Source organism: Haliotis rufescens, unplaced genomic scaffold, assembly GCF_023055435.1.
Source record: "Haliotis rufescens isolate VD_foot unplaced genomic scaffold, xgHalRufe1.0.p SCAF_110, whole genome shotgun sequence".
NCBI lineage: Eukaryota > Metazoa > Mollusca > Gastropoda > Lepetellida > Haliotidae > Haliotis > Haliotis rufescens.
Genome location: NW_025963792.1, coordinates 693106 through 717576, shown reverse-complemented (window position 1 = coordinate 717576; position 24471 = coordinate 693106). Strand labels below are relative to the sequence as shown.

The 24471-nt window shown below is 42.2% G+C and overlaps 1 protein-coding gene across 1 annotated transcript; it reads right to left on the bottom strand.

Annotated features, from left to right (window-relative positions):
* Positions 1-685: 685 nt before the first annotated feature.
* On the bottom strand, positions 686-20894 carry LOC124126658 (organic cation transporter protein-like). Its single transcript, XM_048393041.1, has 9 exons — positions 20750-20894; positions 17979-18289; positions 16708-17129; positions 14620-14859; positions 12505-12639; positions 10744-10826; positions 6200-6320; positions 2837-2909; positions 686-1726 (listed from the first exon to the last, which is right to left on the bottom strand). Exons 2-9 carry the CDS (start codon positions 18261-18263, stop codon positions 1541-1543), a joined length of 1545 nt encoding a protein of 514 aa, XP_048248998.1. The 5' UTR covers positions 18264-18289; positions 20750-20894; the 3' UTR covers positions 686-1540.
* Positions 20895-24471: the final 3577 nt, after the last annotated feature.

Genomic DNA, 24471 nt, shown 5'->3' with positions numbered 1-24471 from the left:
CGGTTCATCGATACACCAACGAAATTCTCCTACCACACGTCCTCAAAATTGCAGCCAACGGCAGTAGTGTATAGCACGGATAAAGCACGGATCACAAGAGCCTGGCCGGCGTCAACAACAACCCCAGACGTTGCAGCAGTTGGCTTTTGCGTTGCAGGTCGACTGGGCTACCATTCCCCGGGATGTGATTCGCAAACTCGTCTCTTCCATGGGCAGGAGATGTCAGGCCGCTATCGATTCCAACGGTGGACATACGCATTACTGATGGTCGCTGACCTTCACCGTCGACTTTTCCAATGTACCGATAACTGAGATGACTACAATCACCAAGTGTTCCCTCCACAACATTTTGGCTCAATACTTTGTACGGTTCCTTGTATAATTGTATTTTCCTACCTCACACAAATCTGGCTTTGCGTTTCTTTTTAGGAGTATATAAACAAAAGTAAAAACAATATATTTACGGTTTCAAATTCTTTATGATACATTTAGATATGATTATATACAAAATCAACCTTAACAAAAAATATTCTTGAAAACTACGAAGGCACATTTGGAAGCAAAAGAATACATGCTGGTCAAATAACAAAACTGGCGCTTTGAGAAATTTGAAAACTAACGAAACATTTTCGAGAGAATAACAAACGGTAATAAGCGACATTAACTCCATAAATGACCATTTGGCATTATGTTGCCTTGTCAATGTGGAACTAACGTAAAAAGGACGTCAACGGTTTGTGTACGGGCTTGACCCTTACGATAAAGGGAGATAAATGTGAGGTGGGTAACTCTTGTATTACAATAGTTCCGTCAAAGTGTTATGTTCACTGCAGTAAAATATCAACTGTTATGTTCACTGCAGTGAAAATTTTCTCAACTTCAGAAAACTCAGTCTTTCAGACTGAAGTTTGTAATACATAAATATATTGTTGTGACAAACAGCAGATCAACATTAACGACAGGTGATTGAAACATTGTACGAAGCCAGATGCATAGTAAGGATTACAGATTGAGGCGCTAAGATGCTGTAACAAACTGATACTAAATAATTAGTCTATTGCTTGATTAGGCAGAGGGGATGTAATCCTCTTGATCTTTGTGGACGGAAGGTTGGTGAGGACGGTTCTTCTATGGCTTCTGAAAGTATAACTCACCAACTTCCAGATTGCCAATCAAACAGTTACCTTGGAAAAGTTAACGAATTGTACAGAGAATGCGATTTAAACGCACTGTGGGGAAAGACCAAAGTGGCAGCGTTTCTTGATTTTTGTCAGATCCACGAGGTCGGATACACTCCTGATATACTGTCCTCATGCTACTACCATGTAACTACGACATGTCTGGAATGCCATAACTGTTCTTTTTCATGTAGCTCAAAATCGTGCCATTAAACCGTCAACCGTGTATGTAACAGACAAATACAAGTTCTTGCAGAAGGTGTTGTGGTCATAAAAATCTGTGTATTTATGTATGAGTCAGCATGTCTGTGGCTTGACGAATGAATGTGCCACTGCGTCGATTGCTGTCTAAATCCCTCCGCTTAAATCTTTGCCTTTTCCATGTCGGATGAGGTCGCCACCATCTCAACCTGCCCACCTGAGTTGACCTTACTGATGCTGTCGGCCAGGGGTTGACCCTTTGTCTCCTTCAGGATCAGACATAACACTCCACAGACAGTCATGGTCGAGCCAACAATGACGAACGGCACCAAGACATCATCCCCTTCCTGTTGAAATGACGTTACATCGACCAATAACATCGGCCTTATTTTATTGTGCTGTTTGTTGTTTAAGGCTGCGTTCATGGGTAAGTTCAGGAGACTATCTCATGACATATTCTTGATCATGTTGAGGCTTGTTCACCATATTGAACAAGACAAAAAGACCAAAACAAAACAAACAAACAATCAACAGAGCTAGAAGATCGGGGTTAGAATTGGTCGCCATGCTTGTTATGAGAGGCGACTAACGGGATCGGGTGGTCATGCTCGCTGTCTTGGTAAATGCATGTCATCGTATTCCATTTGCTTAGTTCGATGTTCCTCATGTCAATCACTGGATTGTCTGATCCAGAATTGATTATTTACAGAAAGGCATCATATACCTGGACTATAAACAACAAACAGCGAGGGAGGGATTTTATTGAAAAAGATACTGCCCCAGAAAAATGAATTTGCTTCAGACTGTTGTAAAAATAAGAATTTGCCACAAAAAAATCCCCTTGTTACAAAGTATTTTTACTTGCTTCTGGTTTTAATGAAATAAATATCTGGTTTTGCGACTGTTATATCTAATATCCAGACAAAAGTACCCCCAAATATCCAATGGCCGGTCCCTTGCTATTCACATTGTAACTACTTTAAAGGCATAAAGGATGTTCGTCTATGTAAACAGTTTGAATGTTAGCCAATAGTTTTGAATTAAGGAGTATATATATATATATATATATATATACTCACTCACTCATTTGAATATTCCATGTGTCTCACAAAGCGGACGCGGCCATACATTGATGTCATGAGAAATACCTAGACGATATTCATAATTGACAGCAGCCATAGATAACTCTACATATGCTCTCAACTGCCAAAAGGTTTAATCTGCATTGCCCAAGATCAAATCCGAGGTCTGATGTAACTGTTCTAACACTGCTTCGTGGTTAATGACTCGCATCTTACGGACAAACACATGTTATTCGGGTCCGTTCTAAATCGGGACCAAAACGGGGTCCATGTCCCATATTCGAGTACATCTATCCAGATGTTTCACGAAAACCTTGTGGAAAATACCCAATGGAATGATCGTTACGAATTGGAATCTGATCAAAGAAAACCTACCATGGCAAAAATGAATGGTGCGACCATACCGCCAATACGTGCTGTGGTGTTTGCAGCTCCATAGCCGAGATTTCTGAAAAAACACACCGTAAGATCAAGGTTAATAGCTTTAAAAGTAGCCACAATTTATGTCAACCAATGCTGAATAATGAACATGATACAGAATATATATATAGTAGGTGGAGGATTAACAGTAACATTTGTATACATGAGAGAGATTAACATGAGTAAGTAATGACAACAGAAGTACTTATTTAACCCACTCGTGTTAATCCCTCGCATGCATGCAATTGTTGTTACTGTTCATCCTCCACTTGCTATATATATTCTGTTCCATTCATTATTATGCCTTGCTTAACAACGGTATGAGGATACTGAAACGTCACCTTGACGGTGAATAAAGAAGTTATCCTTAAATTGTCTCTACTTTGTCATCCATCAACTTAATTAGCTATGTGAAACACCTATGTTCCTGCTAGGCGTATTCAAACACGTCTACGTGTTGTCTGCTTTGTTGCAGGCGTTCCCATGGAACAAAATATAACTTCCGATTAGTGACAATTTGACCACATTTAGCTCGGCTTGTCAGCTCCACGTCGGAGGAAAGCCGGACGAGAAGCAAGACATTTATCACTTTCGTAAGAACCCAAAGGCAGTGACAAACCAGTGAGTGAGTGTGAGTGAGTTGGATTTAACGCCGCTTTTAACAGTATTACAGCTATACCGCGGCGTGTCAGCTTAATTTGGGAGGAAAGCCCGAAGTGATGCAGGTCTCAGACGTTTACCACTTCGGTGAAACCCACGAGCAAGGGTATGGTGCTGACAAACCTAGAAACATAATCGGGGCGAACCGGGATTCGAACCCACAATCATGGGTTTCTGTCATGCCCAAGGGACGCAACTCTGCACAGCGAATCGCGGCGCCTTAGACGACTGGGCCACCCGTGCCCCCGACAAACCAATGAGGACAGTAAGGGCGAATCTTGGATTCGAACCAACAATCAGGCCGTCACGGTTAAAGAGAGAAAGATGTACTGTGTGATGTAGCTTATGTCGCATCTTGTATATGTCATCCATATAGTGACGCAAACAAAGATGACATTCACAAGAAGGATATACAATCAAAGGATGGGATAAGGCGCCAAAGGAATTTCACTTGTGACAGTATGTTCGTCGTTTAACCCTGTAATCGACGATATATCATGAACAATGATCCACGTCGTCAAGTGCCGAGAACACGCGACAAACCTATTCCCAGAGCACAGATTCCGTGCGACCGTTTCAAACGAGAAATCCCTATTGTGCCTTTCTCTCTACCTTGTGTATTTGAATATGTCCTTGTACTGTGTTCTACCTTGCGGAAGTGGGATATGTAGCTATAACGATCTCTGCCTTGTGACAGTGGGATATGTCTCTATAACGATCTCTGCCTTGTGACAGTGGGATATGTCGCTATAACGATCTCTGCCTTGTGACAGTGGGATATGTCTCTATAACGATCTCTGCCTTGTGACAGTGGGATATGTCGCTATAACGATCTCTGCCTTGTGACAGTGGGATATGTCGCTATAACGATCTCTGCCTTGTGACAGTGGGATATGTCGCTATAACGATCTCTGCCTTGTGACAGTGGGATATGTCGCTATAACGATCTCTGCCTTGTGACAGTGGGATATGTCTCTATAACGATCTCTGCCTTGTGACAGTGGGATATGTCGCTATAACGATCTCTGCCTTGTGACAGTGGGATATGTCGCTATAACGATCTCTGCCTTGTGACAGTGGGATATGTCGCTATAACGATCTCTGCCTTGTGACAGTGGGATATGTCGCTATAACGATCTCTGCCTTGTGACAGTGGGATATGTCGTTATAACGATCTCTGCCTTGTGACAGTGGGATATGTCGTTATAACGATCTCTGCCTTGTGACAGTGGGATATGTCGTTATAACGATCTCTGCCTTGTGACAGTGGGATATGTCGCTATAACGATCTCTGCCTTGTGACAGTGGGATATGTCGCTATAACGATCTCTGCCTTGTGACAGTGGGATATGTCGTTATAACGATCTCTGCCTTGTGACAGTGGGATATGTCGTTATAACGATCTCTGCCTTGTGACAGTGGGATATGTCGCTATAACGATCTCTGCCTTGTGACAGTGGGATATGTCGCTATAACGATCTCTGCCTTGTGACAGTGGGATACGTAGCTATAACGATCTCTGCCTTGTGACAGTGGGATATGTCGCTATAACGATCTCTGCCTTGTGACAGTGGGATATGTCGCTATAACGATCTCTGCCTTGTGACAGTGGGATATGTCTCTATAACGATCTCTGCCTTGTGACAGTGGGATATGTCGCTATAACGATCTTTGCCTTGTGACAGTGGGATATGTCGCTATAACGATCTCTGCCTTGTGACAGTGGAGATGTCGCTATAACGATCTCTGCCTTGTGACAGTGGAGATGTCGCTATAACGATCTCTGCCTTGTGACAGTGGGATATGTCGCTATAACGATCTTTGCCTTGTGACAGTGGGATATGTCGCTATAACGATCTCTGCCTTGTGACAGTGGAGATGTCGCTATAACGATCTCTGCCTTGTGACAGTGGAGATGTCGCTATAACGATCTCTGCCTTGTGACAGTGGGATATGTCGCAATTGTGTTATATGCCTTGTGAAAGTGAGATATGTCGCAATTGTGTTATATGCCTTGTGAAAGTGAATATATGTCACTATAACATTCTCTGCCTTGTGAAAGTGGGATATGTCGCGATAACGTTCTCTATCTTGTGGGGACGGTCAGGTAGCCTAGTGGATAAAGCGTTCGCTCGTCTCGCTGAAAACCCGGGTTCGATTCCCGACATGGGTACAATGTGTGAAGCCCATTTCTGGTGTCCCCCGCCGTGATATTGCTGGAATATTGCTAAAAGCGGCGTCAAAATTACTCACTCACTCACTCTGCCTTGTGAAAGTGGCATATGTCACTATAACTATCTCTACCTTGTGAAAGTGGTATTTATCTCTCTAAAGATCGTTACTTTGTGAAAATGGGATATGTCGGTATAACGATATCTTCCTTGTGAAAATGGGATATGTCGCTATAACGATATCTACCTTGTGAAAGTGGGATATGTAACTATAACGATCTATACCTTGTGAAAGTAGGATATGTCACTATAACGTTCTCAAACTTGTGAAAGTGGTATTTGTCGCTATAACGATATCTTCCCTGTGAAACTGGGATATGTCACTATAACGATATTTTACCTTGTGAAACTGGGATATGTCACTATAATAATCTCTAATACTCTACCTTGAACGAGTGTGGAAACTGCAACTATGTACTCTATATACCTTGTGACAGTAGGGTACGTCTCACTCGACCACAACTGAACGGCACACCAAGCTGCACCAACTCCAATTTTGGTCGCCATCGCCAAGACATTGATGATAATTCCTTGTTTCTCCCCAGAAACTGAAACATATAACAAAATTAACATAACTTGTTCAAATATGCATGAACAATATTACATGTCAAGATGTATATGAACAATATTACATGTCAAAATTTGTATGAACATTATATTATGCTGAGTCAAATTAAAAACTTCACATTTTTAAAAGTAATCCCATAACTGATATACAACGGACAAATGTGTCAGAGAAGGCAATGTTTAATCATTAATGTCCAAAGACGGATTTTAATTAACGGTGGTAACCATCATTTGTTCCAAGCACCTACGGTATTCGGTAATAACATCAACAGTTTAAATCATAAGTCCCAAGCACGAGAATCTGATGGCACACAAGTTCAGTAGCGTGTATGGTCACCATATGCGTTGACAACTGCCACACAACGCCTCCGCATGGAACTTGTGATGCTTGTGAACACATGATTGGAAAGACGACGCCATTGTTGCTGCAAAATGGTGCAAAGATGTTGAAAATTCTGTGGTGGGTTCTGGAGAGTGCGCAGACTTCTGCCAAGAGCATCCCAGACGTATTCGATGGGATTGGGGTCGGGAGACCTTGGCGGCCAGTCCATGACGTTGACTCCCGCATTCTGAAGGAAATTCCTTGTCAAAATTGCTGTGTGGGGTCTGGCATTGTCGTGTTGGAAGATCAAACCGGGTCCATGTGCTGCCATAAAAGGCAGAAGTTTTGGTGCAAGTACCTGGTCGCGGTAAGCAGCAGCGCTGAGGTTGCCACGGATGACAAGAAGCCTGGAACGTGCATTGCCATAGAAAGCACCCCACACCATGACACTTCCGCCTCGAAATCTGTCAACTTTCTGTACACAACACTGGGCGTAACGTTCATGACAGCGTCCAACACCCTCGCCCTACCATCAGCAAATCGAAGATTAAATCGGGATTCATCACTGAAGACGACTTGATTCCAAATCCTCTGAGTCCATCGTAAGTGTTGCTGTGCCCACAATTGACGTTGACGTCTGTGTAATTGAGTCAGAATCGGCCCGCAGTATGGCCGTCGTGCTTGAAGGTGAGCAGTTCTCAGACGGTTTCGAACAGTTTGCACATTTGAAAGGAGTGGCATGTCAAATGGCCGTAAATACTTTTGTTTTCTTGTGTTTTTCTTTTTTAATGACTGCTAACAAGTATGGCTGAAAACACGTGCGGTATTATGGCCACGTGACGTTGCACGTGAAAAAAACACTTTTGCCACTATAGTGCTGTGCACATGATTTTGATTGATTCACCTGCACAAAGACGGGTGTTATCTGAAGACAATACGTGGCCATTACTGTTTAAATACACAATAAGGGCCGACAATGATTACTGGTGAAAATGTTAAAATGTTAGGATTGTGAAGTTTTTAATTTGGTTCAGTATATATATATCAAGATGTGTATCAACAATATTACATGTCAAAATATGTTTAAACATTACATGTCATGTCAAGATGTGTATTTACAATATGACATGTCAAAATATGTATGAGCATTACATGTCAAGATGTTTTAATAATATCACATGTTAAAATACATGTGAACATTATATGTCAAGTTGTGTATTAACAATAAATTATGTCAAATATGTATGAACATAACATGTCTAAATGTGTATTAACATTATTACATGTCAAAATGTGTATTAACAATATTACATGTCAAAATATGTGTGAACATTACGCTTGTCGTAAAAGGCGACTAACGGGTACGGGTGGTCAGGCTCGCTGACTTGGTTGATGCATGTCATCCCAATTGCGTGGATCGATGCTCATGATATCAATCACTGGAATGTCTGCTCAAGACTCGATTATTTACAGGCCGCCGTTATGTAGCTGGAATATTGCTGAGTGCGGCATCAAACAACCAACCAACCAACCAACATGTCAAGATGTGTATTTACAATATTACATGTCAAGATGTGTATTAACAACATTGCATGTCAAATTATGTTTGAACATTACATGTGAGTGAGTGAGTATGGTTTTACGCCGTTTTTAGCAATATTGCAGAAATATCACGGCGGGGAACACCAGAGAAATAGGCTTCGCACATTGTACCCATGTCGGGAATTGAACCCGGGTCTTCGACGTGACGAGCGAACGCTTTAACCACCAGGCTACCCAACCGCCCCTACATTAAATGTCAAGATGTATATTAACAATGTTACATGTCAAAATATGTATGAACATTACATGTCAAGATGTGTATTGTTTTTATTACATGTCAAAATATGTATTAACAATATTACATGTCAAAATATGTATGAACATTACATGTCAAAATATGTATGAACATTATATGTAAAGACGTGTATTAACAATATTACATGTCAAAATATGTATGAACATTATATGTAAAGACGTGTATTAACAATATTACATGTCAAAATATGTATGAACATTATATGTAAAGACGTGTATTAACAATATTACATGTCAAAATATGTATGAACATTATATGTAAAGACGTGTATTAACAATATTACATGTCAAAATATGTATGAACATTATATGTAAAGACGTGTATTAACAATATTACATGTCAAAATATGTATGAACATTACATGTCAAGATGTGTATGAACAATATTACATGTTATAAGTGTAAAGAAAGAAAGAGACTACTATGTGTATTTTTTTAGAAATTATCATTTGTTCACAAAAAAATAGTTATTCATGAAACATGATGGTTGAAATTAGTCTAACACAATTATGTTGAAATTGAAATGCAAGACCATTATAACTCGCAAAATAACCTTCCTTACAACTTTCATTACTCCCCGATGTCTGACATTCGGCAATAATACGAGCGGCAGCGCAAATATTTTACAAGGTGGTATATTGTCCTTGACTTTGTCTGATTACAAAATAACTCTGTTACTTAAATTCATAAATAAAGAATTTCACAGATTTCAGATATCTTCCATATTTATCAGAATGTTCTTTCCATAAGATCGCGATATCGCAGGTTATGACAGATTGATAATGAAAGAATACATTTGGTATATGTCAATCTTTGCCAATCTTTGAAGGCCACCACTCTATTATAATAAATACAATGTACCCACGACGCTCACTTTACATCGTACTGCACCATCTCATTCCTTCGTGCATAACTAGACCGCCTCCGTGGTCTAATGGTAGAGCGTCCGCCCGGAGAGCGGAAGGTCCGGGGTTCGATCTCCAGCCCCGTCATACCAAAAGACGTTAAAAGATGGTACTTGTTGTTACCCTGTCTGGCGCTCGGCATAAAGGGGCTAAAACAAGGACTGGTCGGCTCGGAGTCAGTATACTGTGTCTGAGTGGGATATTCATGTTAAACTGCGGCATGGTATCTCAGTGGGCTAGCACTATAAATTGGCATCAGTCCGGACTAGTACAAACAGCCATACACACACACACACACACACACACACACACACACACACGTGCATGCACGTCGCTATGTAAGTGCAAAACGTTAAACCCCATTTCACCTCACCTCGCCTCGTGCATAACTACTCTTGCTCATTGTTGTATTTTTATTGGACAGCTCCTTATATAGCAACACGGATTTTCGAAACGAATACAAAACGAAACTTGGGAGGGACAGGGGTTGGCGGATGGTTCCTTTGCTATTTATCATAATAAAATAGAGATATAGTACACTGGAAAGGAAATGTCTTAATGGTACATAAACTGCCTAGCAAAAGAAAGTATACCCATGTTTGATGGCTGCTTAAAAAAGAAACAAGCAAGAAATGGTTATTCGATGGTGATGTACTTTACACTATCTTCCCAAGGCAAGGGAGTTAACTGAAGTCCAGTTTCCAACCTTGCCGAACAAGACTGGAATTTCTACGTTCGATCGTAGCGCCACCAGTGGCTATTATGAGTTATATCCTTTCTATGCCCCTCCTACTGACCAATCAGATTCCACCTTGCATTTGCTTCAAACAAAATGGCAGCGCCCAGTGAAGACGATCTAATCGATAATCAATATCAATATTATTATAAACCGGGTCTTACATCCCGAAGTGCTTCAAATTACGTGAGCACCTTCATTACAAAAGTGAAAACATTTGGAAAATATATTTTGACTCTAAGTTGACAGTACACATGCTTTGCAAATCTTGCAATCGACCGAATTCTGCACTGCGGTTTACGAACCGTATGTTGATTTCGTTACGCGATTTTGATTGGACTATGATTAGAATCGTTGTCCAGGCAAGATGTAACTCCATAATTCCAGCCTAGTTCGGCAAGGGTGGAAACTGGACACGGGTATAATAGAGGTGTTTTGGATCTTAAGTGGCAGTGTTTTGGCGAGTGTTTTCAGCCCAGTAACGTTTTGATAACGTTTGTGTAATATTTTGGTCCAATCCAATTTTCAGAATGTACTTTCTTTTGCCTGGTAGCTGATATAGCTAAGTCACAAAGAATCCAAACCTGTTCTTGTTGTAATGGCTACACCAAAAGCACCACTCACAGCAATGACGAAAAACATGAACGAGGTCCATCTTCGGCCAAATCTTCAATGTAATGTTTTTCACTTATACAAAAAAGGCAAATGTTACATAGATGACGTACTTATATATCGTATTAAAAGTTTAGATTTAGAGTATGCTGGCGTTCAACTGCACCAAAATCTATCCCGTATATGCTTCAAAAGAATTCAAAAGTAAAGCCATAATTCAATATATGCTTACTGGTTCTCTTATCTCAACATGACTTGGGTTATAAAGATCAATCTAATCTATTATTTCTCAACAAATCAGCAGTAAAACCATAATTCAATACTTGCTTACCACTGGTAAACCTTGATAAGTTGAACCAATTCACAAAGACAGGACACTAGATATCCATCGTACTACTTGTCGCGGACCACCCACTACCCCTTTCCTCACAACAGTACGCGCCAGTGGGCAGACCTCATACACAGTAACACGGGGTTATTTGCCATGTCACAATTCAATTTATCCTGGCTTACCAGTAATTCTCTTGTTCTTAATATACTAGTAACTTTTGGGTATATATTTAATTGCATATACTGAACTCCATAACTTCATCTCATGTTATGGTGGTCACGATGCCGATGCGATTTTAAATGCTATCTCACTCACTCTCCTGGCAAATTGTGATGTAATGTCTTATTCCGTCTATGTTACTGCACACTGTAGACCCGTGAAGATCCGGGGTAGAATAGGTCTTCAGCAACCGAAGCTTGCCGTAAAAGGCGACTATGCTTGTCGTAAGAGGCAACTAACGGGATCGGGTGGTCAGGCTCGCTGACTTGGTTGAAGCATGTCATCGTTTCCAATTTGCGTGGATCGGTGCTCATGATGTCAAACATGAGATTGCCTGGTCCAGACTCAATAATTGACAGCTGGAATATTGCTGAGTGCGGCGTTAAACAACAAACCAATAAAAACCAAGAGCACGCTGTAGTTATTTGTGTCTGGACCAGACAAACAAGTGAATATCGATCTACCTAATTGGGTTTCATTGTGATGATTCACGCTTGTGTATTATCGAGCTAGATCCAGACAGCCCACAGACTGACATCGCGAGTATTGATCTGCGTGACCGGGGTCTTATATTCATCCCCCATGACATACAGTTGTTTGACGAGGGAAGAACATTTGATGTTTGATTGGAGTTTACCCATACCCATTTACGTACGCACGTGGTCTGTAAATAAACGGTTCCGGACAAGAATATCCAGTGATTGACATCATGAGCATCGATCCACATTATTGTAAGGATCAAGGCTCTAAATATTCGAGTCCTAACCTTCCAAATCCAGGAATTCATATGATGAACAACGGCAATCAACAAGTTAAAATTGTAGCTTTCGCATAACGATCCATGCACCTTGGATGTCTTGTCCCACCCTATCCCAGTCTCCATGTTTGTTTGTTTGGTGTTTTGACGCCGCACTCAGCATTATTCCAGCTATATGACGGCGGTCTGTAAATAATCGAGTCCCGACCAGACAATCCAGTGGTTGTCGTCATGAGCATCGATCCACGCCATTTGGATACGATGACATGCATCAACCAAGTCAACGAGCCTGACCACCCGATCCCGTTGGACGCCTCTTACGACAAACATAGACGCCTTTGACGGCAAGCATGGGTTGCTGAATACCTATTCTACCCGGATCTTCCGGGTCATGACACAGACAGGACATTTGGAGCGTCCACTCACTTGTTGTTCATGAAGAACGTCAAAGCGGTGGTTGGCACTTCCACCACTGCCAGGAGGAAGATGTTCAGATACAGGCTGCCTGAGAGTCTCCCAACTCCGAATGATATCCCATAGTACACCATCGACAGGCACATCCTGTAAGAATATATTTATTAAATGTCGTAGGCCTACTGATGATAATATTTTAATGGGTAGAGTTCACATGTGCCCTGACTCAACTCAGCTGGGAACAACGCAATTTTGAAAAAAAAATAAAATAAAATATTTGAAATTACATCAATGTGGTTCAATTATAAAAGCATCTGAACATATTTTACCTAAGCATAATATACTGCAGTGTTGATGAGGTCGGCACGTAAATATAATACGCCGATCCCAGAGAAAAATCGCTCTCCCTTATTTGCCGAAAATGTTCTAGAAAAGCAAAATAGTTGAAAACATTTTGGACGATTTAAAATGGACCATGAAGTTTTTTTGTTTTTTACACAAGAATACATACTATTAGTCATCAATATCCCAAGACACACCCTAGGTGTAACAGAGGGGCATATAATTAATAGTTTATATACTGGCAGACTTCTAATCAGATGAAGGGCGTCTTCACTGTAATAGAATGCAAGCTTGGGAAAAGCATAGTTAATTTATTGGTTTGGATGGTTTGTCGCTCAGCAATATTCCAGCTATATGACGGCGGTCCGTAAATAATTAAGTCTGGTCCAGACAATCCAGTGATTGACATCATGAGCATCGATCCACGCAATTGCGATCAATCAACCCAGTCAGCGAGCCTGACCAATAGAGCCCCGTTGACGCCTCTTACGACAAGCATAGTCGCCTTTTACGACAAGCATGGCTTGCTGAAGACCTATCCTACCCCGGATCTTCACGGATCTGCACCTTTGAGGATCAGATGACGGCAGGCATAGGGGTTTAATAGAGGGGCATACAGGGGCAGATAATGAACAGTTGATACACTGGCAGACTTCTAATCAGATGAAGGGTGTGTTACTGGAATACAATGGAAGTTTGGTAAAAGCATGATTAATTGAACGAGGCACAACCTCAAGTTCACTATCAATCAAATAAACGCTGCGGAATATATGATGTACCTTAGAAGTACGTAGAAGTATGTCACCTACCCTCCTCAAACGAAAGATCGATAGAGGACTGTTTCAAAATTTCATATGTATAAACCCTTTGATAATAATACAGTCATATACAGTTTGTCTTCAGTTGGTACTTTGCACTACGAAGAGGAGGAAATAACCTTAAGCTATACATCTTCTATGACGGATTTCGAACTTAATAAATTTATCCGTTAATAATGTGTGCACAATATTATTCTTGTATACTGAAAGGACTCTAATCCTGTGGCCTATCATAGTAAATACATGGTTTCTTGAGCTGTATCCGTAGCGGATGTATGCAACATATCATCATTGCGCCCATACTCGGCTCATTGCAGTTGGACGTACAGAAAAACTGATGTAGATACGTAAGATGACAATAAGCAAGAATGGGTAAACATCCTGGTTATCTACTGTCTACCGATATAGAGATTTCTTTTGTGACAGCTACAGATCCGCGGCAGATCCGGGGTAGAATAGGTCTTCAGCAGCCCATGCTTACACTCACTCACTCTCCTGGCAAATTGTGATGTAATGTCTTATTCCGTCTATGTTACTGCACACTGTAGACCCGTGAAGATCCGGGGTAGAATAGGTCTTCAGCAACCGAAGCTTGCCGTAAAAGGCGACTATGCTTGTCGTAAGAGGCGACTGACGGGATCGGCTGGTCAGGTTCGCTGACTTGGTTGATGCATGTCATCGTATCCCAATTGCGTGGATCGATGAACATTATGTCAATCACTCGATTGTCTCGTCCAGACTCGATTATTTACCGACCGCCGTCATATAGCTGGAATATTGCTGGGTACGGCGTTAAACCCTTCGATTGTCTGGTCCAGACTCGATTATTTACAGACCGCCGTCATATAGCTGGAATATTGCTGAGTACGGCGTTGAACAACAAACAAACATATGTGCCATTCCGCATAAAAATCACAGTTGCTGTATTTATATCGGTCCCCTTTCTTGCTTAAACCTCTATACTCACCAGAGAAACTGTATGATGAGAGACTTCCAGCAGATGCTCCAGCCCCTGTAGATGTCCAGGTAGGTGTACTTCTTTCCAGATGCTCTCAGCCTCTCCTCCTCCTCCGCCACCTCCTTCAGCAACTGTGCAGTGTTGCTGGGTTTCTCTCGTTTGTTGTATCGACACATCTGATCCACGACCTTCTCTGCCTCGTCCAGTCTTCCTTTTACAGTCAACCAGCGCAGACTTTCTGGGATTATGCTTTGCAAGGTAAATGTGATCATATGAGTACTTTCTTAACATATTTAAGATAAAATGCAAAAATGCAGATAACTCTAAATCGAAATAAATCTAAATGTAAGTACACAGTGTATTCTGTTAAAAATGAGTGTCATATTATGTGTACATGCTCTAAGTACTCTAGTATTCGAATAAGGTTTTCTCGTCATTAAAGCTAACCAGCATTTTATTCAATGTAAATTTGCTAAACACTAGAAATGTGCATCTCCATAAATGCGTTGCTTTGTTTATAATATAAATTATCAATGCAAGAGTGAGTGAGTGAGGTTTCACGCCGCTTTTAACACTATTCCAGCTTTATCGCGGCGTGTCAGCTTAATGTGGGAGGAAAGTCCGAAGTGATACAGGTCTCAGACGTTTACAGCTTCGGTGAAACCCACGAGCACGGGTATAGTGCTGACAAACCTTGAAACATAATTGGGGCGAACCGGGATTCGAACCCACAATCATAGCTTTCTGGCATGCCCAAGAAACGCGACTCTGCACAGCAAATCGCGGCGCTTTAGACGACTGGGCCACCCGTGCCCCCTGGCAATGCAAGAAAACAACCTAGATTTTCTGCCGAAACAGATTCCACTTGACGTCACGGGAAAATAGCTTTGGAAATTAAAAGATTCCAATAATAGGTCAATTACATCCCCAGCGAACCGGGATTCCAACTCAGAACCATATGTTTCTGGCGTGCCAAGGGGTAGCTAATTGTGGCGCTTTAGACGACTGGGCCAGGAGTACCGCCAGAAACACAAAAGACACAAAAGACCAGGGTTTGATTCTAAACATGCGTACAATGTGTCAAGCCCATTCCTGTATCTTATCGCGGTTCTTTGTTATTAAACAATACACATCAATATGCCAGCTTTTAAACGGCGGTCTGTAAATAATGAAGTCTGGACTAGACAAACAAGCACTTGATAATATGAGCAACGTTCTACGCCGACGTGTACGATGACACCCAGTCAACAGAGTATGAGCAATTCTAACCCGGAATCCCTAGGAGGATATTCATGCTTGGATATGGCTACAATTGTCAAAATACCCTACTTAAGTTCCGTGGCTACCCCACTCAGGTTAAGTATGCAAACTCCGAGCCGACTGATCCTTGTTTTTATCCCCTTTATGCTGAGCGCCAGGCAGGGTAACAACAATTACCGTCGTTTAACTTCTAATGTTATGATGCTGCAGGGAGCCACTGACCTTCCGCTCTCTGTACAGGCGCTCTATCCACTTGACTATTATTAGTTTGGTTTGTTTGTTGTTTAACGCCGCACTCAGCAATATTCCAGCTATATGACGGCGGTCTGTAAATAATCGAGTCGGGACCAGACAATCAAGTGATTGATATCATGAGCATCGATCGACGCATTTGGGATCAATGACATGCATCAACCAAGTCAGCGAGCCTGACCACCAGATCCCGTTAGTTGCCTCTTACGACAAGCATAGTCGCCTTTTACGGCCAGCATGGGTTGCTGAAGACCTGAAGGCGATCTATACTGACTACTCAACAACTGCTTTGTGTAGTCTAGTTGTCATCATTTACTGGCCATTGTCATATAGGTGGTATTTTGCTGAATGTGGCTTTAAATAATCGGACTACATTGGTATATTCTGAAGGTAGCATAGTAAGTTCAAAAAGTGTAAGCTCATTTAAATGTTCATTTATTTTTTATATAATGTATGATTATCATGTTGGCATATTTTGGAAGCTTATGATGCAACATTTCATCGGTAGCTTATAATTAGTAGTCAACCATTCGTGGGTTGGATGGAGGCTCTGACAATTTCTCACTCTCGACTTGAGATACTTACAACCAGCCTGAGAAGAACGGTACATGCAATGCAGCCAGTATGATGTGTTGATGAGACCAGTCAGGTCTCAGCCAGCTGGACAGGGCAAATATACATACACCCGTCACCCAGACTGGACTTGCTGAAGAGATGGGGCGCCACTTTGTCCCTAAAAACTCCAAGAAATATGGATAATGGACGACCAGCAGGGAGCCAATCATCGACCCGATTAGAAAACGCAGGGCCGCAAACATCTGCCAGCTCGTCGAGAAGGCTGCCACCAGATTGAATCCTGCGTGGAGGGCCAGACTGATGTAGAATGTCCACTTCCGTCCGAGGGTGTCAGCGGACTGTCCGCCGAAGAAGGCCCCGATCAACACTCCGCCCATCTGTATGGACGTGATGAGAGGTCTGAACACGTTTCTCTCACAGACAAGATCCCACTGAAACAACCGAATGTTGGAGGGGCAAGGGTGACGATATTCAGTGGGTCCAGACTTCTTTACCTGTCACATTGATATGAGCTTCGACCTTATATTTCACATGTCTTCTATTTTTGTAAACGCGAGGAGCTAGTTTCTTTATAGTGAGTGAGTGAGTATGGTTTTACGCCGCTTTTAGCAATGTTCGCGCAATATCACGTCAGGGGACACCAGAAATGGGCTTCACACTTCTTTATATTGAGAAATATGTTTGTAATTATGGACCTAATTATATGTGTTCCAGTGGTACATGTTAATATCGAATATTCTTGAGTTAATCCAATGTTATAAATGAAACACAATGATCACCAGCTAGTCTTAAATTCCACATTCTTGTTTGTTTGTTTGTTTGTTTGTTAACGCCACAGACATTTATATGATTTTGGAAATGTTAACGCTTTCACAAAACTAATTCTTAGCTGAGAATTTATATCTTAAAGAGTGTTTGTTTGTTTGTTTGCTCTGTTAAGATTCAGTAGAGGTTCATGCCATTGTATTTCAACAATAATTAGTTGTCAGTAATGTAGTACTATCTACTGTAAGCTTTGTTTGTTTGTTGTTTAACGCCGCACTCAGCAATATTCCAGCCACATGACGGCGGTCTGTAAATAATTGAGTTTGGAAGAGACAACCCATTGATTGACATCGCAAGCATCGATCTACGCTATTGGGATACGATGACGATACTTAAATCACGAAAGCGAGTCTGACCACCAGATTCCGTTAGTCGCCAAGAATAGGTCGCTGAAAATCAATTCTAACTCGGGTCTTCATGGGGTACCACATTTCTGACGAGGTAATTCATCGTACCTCGTTAGCAATCGTGTTTTTGTCCTGTCTGAAGACAAACTGACAGGTGATGTTGTCAGGGCGGGGACACACCATGGACGTGGCGTTGTTCAGGTAGTTGACAGATGTCCCATTAACTGTAGGTTCTAGTGAGGGAACACACCACCAATCCGGAACAGTGCCCGCAAAAGACATCATCAACATGGCCCACGCCATCAAGATCTGGGTCCCCAACACGTACAACATCATCACGACTTGGAAGCGGGACATACTCCCCACCGCCTGGATCAGATCGTCTGTTTGCATGTTGGTCACAATGTCGTTGGCCACTTCTGGATAATAAAACAAATAAAGTCATTGCATAATGTCATCTTTATCGTCGCATTATTAACAGGTGTGGTTGGTGTTTGTTTCTTGGTTTGTTGGTGCGTAATTCCGCACTCAGCTGTATGACGGTGATCTGTCTGGACCAGACAATCCAGTGGATGACATCATGAGCATCGATCCACGCAGTTGGGATACGATGACATACATCAACCAATTCAGCGAACCTGACAGACGATCCCGTTAGTCGCCTCTTACAACAAGCATAGTCGCCATTTTAGCAAACATTGGTTTCTGAAGACCTATTCTTCCTTGGATCCGCAAAGGTAGTGTGGTTAGTGACGTTAGCCGTCATTTGCAACATCACATCGCGACCCGTAAGAATAGATATTCAGCAACCCATGCTTGACGTAACAGGCGACTATGCTTGTCGTGAGAGGCGACCAACAGGATCATGTTGTCAGGCTTGCTGACTTGGTTGATGAATGTCATCATATTCCAATTGTGTGGATTGAGGCTCATGATGTCAATCACTGAACTGTTTGGCTATTTACAGCCCGCCGTCATATAGCTGAGTGCGGCGTTAAACAACAAACAAACAAACATCATATCACCGCATAGAGGCTTTATGGGAGGAATGCCAAAAGCAATTACATTTTCCATTTTTGTAAACTGTTTGCAACGAAGTTATGGGCGAGTGAAAGAATGATGTTAAAGGTTGCAGTAAGCTTTGTTTTTGTTTTACGCCGCACTCAGCAATATTCCAGCTATATGACGTCGTTCTGTAAATAATCTGGACCAGACAATCCACTGATTGACATCATGAGCATCCATCTACGCAAATGGGATACGATGACATCAACCAAGTCAGCGAGCCGAACCCCCGATCCCGTTAGTCGCCTCTTACGAGTAATAATCATAAAGATCATTGTGAAACATAAAAAGCAACATGAACTACATAAAAGGCATGTTATTTTAACATCGACACTTATTCATACTTGCGATTGCAAATTCCAGGCAAAATATATTTGACAGTGAACTTTTCATCAGCGGGGGTAGATTAAGGATGCTAATCCTCGTCGAGTTTTAGCAGATATTCATAGGTAAAACGACTACGGACAATACATCATCGCAAAATGGCCGATTGTTGGTTTTCAGTTAATAATTGCCACCTCGTTGCCGTTTTACGGAGGCCACGGTGATTTTTTTGTCTAAGTATCTCCTACGTAGGACTTAGTATCTTCTACGTAGGACTTAATATATCCTACGTAGGAATTAGTATGGTCTAGAATTACTATCTCCTACGTAGGAATTAGTATCTAAGTGCTACGTAGGAGAAAGTAAGTCCTACACATGAGATACTAAGTCCTAAGAAGGAGATAGTAAGTCCTACGTAGGAAATACTAAGTTCTGCGTAGGAGAAAGTACGTGAGTGCTACGTAGAAGATACTAAGTCCTACGTAGAAGATACGTAGAAGATACTTAGACAAAAAATAAATCGACGTTGCCCTACTACGCTTCCGTAGGTTTCAGATCAGTGTGTGGGGTAAGCAGTGGCGATGATGGATAGATACTCATTGCTTTTCAAGTCGCCATTCCTAGACATTTCACCGCTACCTTTGCCTGATACGCCCGATGGAATCTGTTTCGGCAGATAATTGAGATTGGGATTAACTGGCGTTGACATTTATATATAAAATATATACCAATAAACGACTTCCCACACTTTCCAAAATGGACATTCCTTCCTCTTTTCACACTCTTGTTAATGTGATGGACATTGTCGCCATGTTGCTGTAATTTCTGAGAATGGCCATGATTTCGAATCCCTGGTTCCGCCCGATTGTGTTTCTAAGCACTATTCCCACATTCGTACGTTTCACGAAAATCCTAAACAGCTAGGACCGACATCACGTCGGCCTTTACCTACTACGGTCACACAGTTTTTTGGTTGGTTTGTTGTTTAACGCCGCACTCAGCAATAATCCAGCTATATGACGGCGGTCTGTAAATAATCGAGTCGGGACCAGACAATCAAATGATTGATATCATGGGCATCAATCCACGCAATTGGGATCAATGACATGCATTAACCAAGTCAGCGAGCCTGACCACCCGATCCCGTTAGTCGCCTCTTACAAGCATAGTCGCCTTTTGGGATACGATTACATGCATAAACCAAGTCAGCTAGCCTGACCACCCAATCCCGTTGGTTGCCTTTTACGGCAAGCATGGGTTGCTGAAGACCTATTCTACCCCGGTTCTTCACGGGTCCCACGCAATTGGGATACGATGACATGCATCAACCAAGTCAGCGAGCCTGACCCACCGATCCCGTTTGTCGCCTTTTACGACAAGCATGGGTTGCTGAAGACCTATTCTACCCCGGATCTTCACGGGTCTGTTCCTCTTCGATTTCTTCATACCTTAACAGTAAGAAATTATGTCATTCACACTCAAATACTCACATCTTTACCACGTTTGTCGATCAAGTGTCCTCAAAGAATAACGCAGAACAACCAGAGTCGAGCAGGATAGTTTCCTTACATGCTACAAGTAACTCTCCCTGGCACGTCCCACAAGAGAAGAACATTGACTCACTGTTCACTGTGGTGTACCTTCACGTGATGTATTCCGCGGCACAAACTACCCTATCTATTTCCTAGACTGTTTGTACACATTTGCATGACTTACCCTTGAGGGTTACAGGTCGTTGTAAGTCGGTCCCCAAATGGACGAACTACATCAAAGTTTGATAAAATATACGTATGAATAAACAGAAAAGACTTCAGTTCTTTTGGTTGTTGTTGTTTGGTTGTTGTTTAACGCAGCATTCAGATAGGTGTAAACAATATTACATGTCACAATATGTATGAACAATATTACATTTTAAGATGTTTTGTTTTGGTTTGGTTTTAACTACGCACTCAGCTATGCTTGTCGTAAGAGGCGACTCACGCGATCTGGTGATCAGGCTCGCTGACTTGGTTGATGCATGTCATCGATCCCAATTGAGTGGATCGTTGTTCATAATGTCAATCACTGGAGCGTCTGGTCCAGACTCGATCTATTTGAAGATCGCCGTCATATAGCTGGAATATTGCTGAGTGCGGCGTTAAACAACAATCAATCAATGTGCAGCTATATGACGGCGGTCTGTAAATAATCGAGTGATTGATGGCATGAGCATTGATCCACGCAATTGGGATACTATAACATGAATTAACCAAGTTACTTTTATTAACACCCTAGTCGCAGGAGCTCACCCCGTGACACTACGAGTGGCTATTGCAGTGACCTTGACATACAAAGAAAGTCACTGAAATCTTTACCACTTAAGGTAAGTAGTCAATTGGTATTAATCAAATGCGGCCCCTACAGTGATCAAGAGGGGATATTGCTTAACCGCGAGTTCCCGTCATGGGTATAATGTGTTTAGCCCATTTCTGGTGTCCCCCGCCGTGATATTGCTTGACTATTGCTAAAAGCGGCGTAAAACCAAACTCACTCACTCACTCACTCACTTAACCGCGAGAAAGAGATAAAGCGATGTCCCCTCTCGGCCACCATACATAGTCGCCTTTTGAAGACCTATTTCACCCCGGATCTCCACGGGTCTCAGCGTACTTTTAACATCGTGAGACCTGTCAGTATAATGTCAGGCTCTATCCTCCACAATGTATTCTAAGCCTGGCCCGGTTTGTGCACTTTCAGCGTGTTTACATTCACACATCTCGCAGGTCTGATGTTATCCTTTGTAGCATCAAGTAGAGTAAACATTTGGTTTGAGTAAACATAGACTCTGGTGTTTACTATGATTGTGGAAAGGATTTCGCTTTATTTTTGAATAGCCCCGGTAGGTAAACCAGGGCCCCACTCGTGTTGATGCAAAGGTTTATGGAAATGGGGTTTATATTGTTTACTTAAAGCATATGTATCCTCAGGTAAGATCCAGCCGACTCAGGTGACATGTTATGATCAGCTGTGCCAGAAACACCTGTCTTTCTGTAAGTCAATATGTTGTTCAGGGCAACGAAACATTCAGTCGAGTCTGGACGTAACAGTTTCAATATCTAGTAAAATAAATGGCTGCATGAAAGTTGGTTGGTTGGTTGGTTGTTTAACTGCCGCACTCAGCAATATTCCAGCTATATGACGGCTGTCTGTAAATATTCGAGTCTGGACAAGACAGTCCAGTGATTAATATCCTAAGCATCGATCCACGCAATTCGGATCGATGACATTTATTAACCAAGTCAGCGAGCTTGACCACCCGATCCCGTTAATCGCCTTTTACGACAAGCATAGTCGCCTTTTACGACAAGCATACTCGCCTTTTACGACAAGCATAGTCGCCTTTTACGACAAGCATAGTCGCCTTTTACGACAAGCATAGTCGCCTTGCCTGAAAGTAACCAGGCTAGACAACCAAGCGGTTGATAATATGACCATTCACCTGATCCAATTTAGTCGCCTCAAAAGGTCGCAATATAGGGCACCTGTGTCATCACCGATGTTCTGTGGTCCCGGCTGTGTTCAATTTAACGCCCCATGACGTGTGTGTTTGTGGGAGGTCGAGACTGGTGATTCTCTGGCGTTGATGATGTATATTTACACTCAACAGCCATGACGCCGACAATAAACCAACCACTATCAGCAAATGTGTGTCTCTCTCAGACCAGCCCACCACTGCTGCAGAGAAGATGAACCTGTTGTATGACTCCCAGAATGAAGCTCAATGACGGATGCCTGTATAATCGAGCCTCGACCAGACAATCCACGCTGTTTGGGTATGATGACACGCAGTCAACTGAGTCACCGAGCCTTGACCACCAGATCCATTACGGCCATTCCAACCTGGAAACCAGTGAAGATCCGGGGTAGAATAGGTATTCAGCAACCCATGCTTGCCGTAAAAGGCGACTAACGGGATCGGGTGGTCAGGCTCGCTGACTTGGTTGAAGCATGTCATCGATCCAAATTGCATGGATCGATGCTCATGATACCAATCACTGGATTGTCTGGTCCAGACTCGATTATTTACAGACCGCCGTCATATAGCTGGAATATTGCTGAGTGCGGCGTAAAACAACAAACCAACCAATCTGACCTGGAATCCCAGGGAGGTAGGAATAAGTGAGTGAGTGGGTCGGGTTTAACGCAGCTCTGAGCAGTATATTTCAGTTATATGACAGGATATCCGCTTGATGTGGAAAGAAAGGCCGCAGTGATGTTTACCACGTTGACCAATCTAGAAGCATGAGGCCGGACCGGGATTTTAACCTATATGGCACACATCAGAGACGTAACTCTTGACAGCCTCATGACACACATAAGATGCATCTGCCTCTGTTTCCAGTTTTATGAAAACGAAAACGTCGGCCGCGTGATACTTCGTTCGACCACTTCGTAGCTGTCCATGAAGGGGTGTTCCAAGTGAGATTTTACAGATGCATCAATTGATTAAAGAAAGAGAAAGAGGACTGATGGCGATTTATATACCCGACTCAGAAACAGTACGCTGACTCCGAGCCTTCCAGTCCTTCTTTAATCATGCGGACGTTCAACCACAAGACCACAGAGGCGGTTCAGAAGTTTTTGTTATAAACATCTTATGATGTCACTCTGTTATAGATACAGGTTCGACAGGTAAACCCGGAAAGGAGTTATTCCCTCAGAATGCCTGGCATTCGTGACCAACTCGTGTTATTCCGGGACAAGCCGAATAGCGACTCGTGCCCCTCTCATTGCCATTTTTGCGACCGGGTTCCGTCTTAGCGCAAACGGGCATACCTAAAACAATTGTCAACTCGTTGCATAATGGTTCACATATATTTCCACATGTATTATATATTTCAGATGCAAGCTAAAGCACATCGGAACATGTGGAATTATACAGTATGATTGAACACATTTAACTGTGTCTTGGGTATATTTTTAGATGCAAGACATATATAAAATCAAAAATTATTTCTGAGGGATTCTTTGACGAAGAACTTGAAATCATACGCGCATTCTGATTGGTTTGTCGTATTTTCGGACAAAACATTCATCGATAGGGGGACGAATCTTCTGGCAGGTAACGGAAAGGGGCGAGTGTTGACGAATGAATGCCTGGGTAAGAGGGCATTCAAGCTAAAGTATGCCCGGGTTAGGGCATTCCGTGAAATTTAAACACAATTGTTTTGGT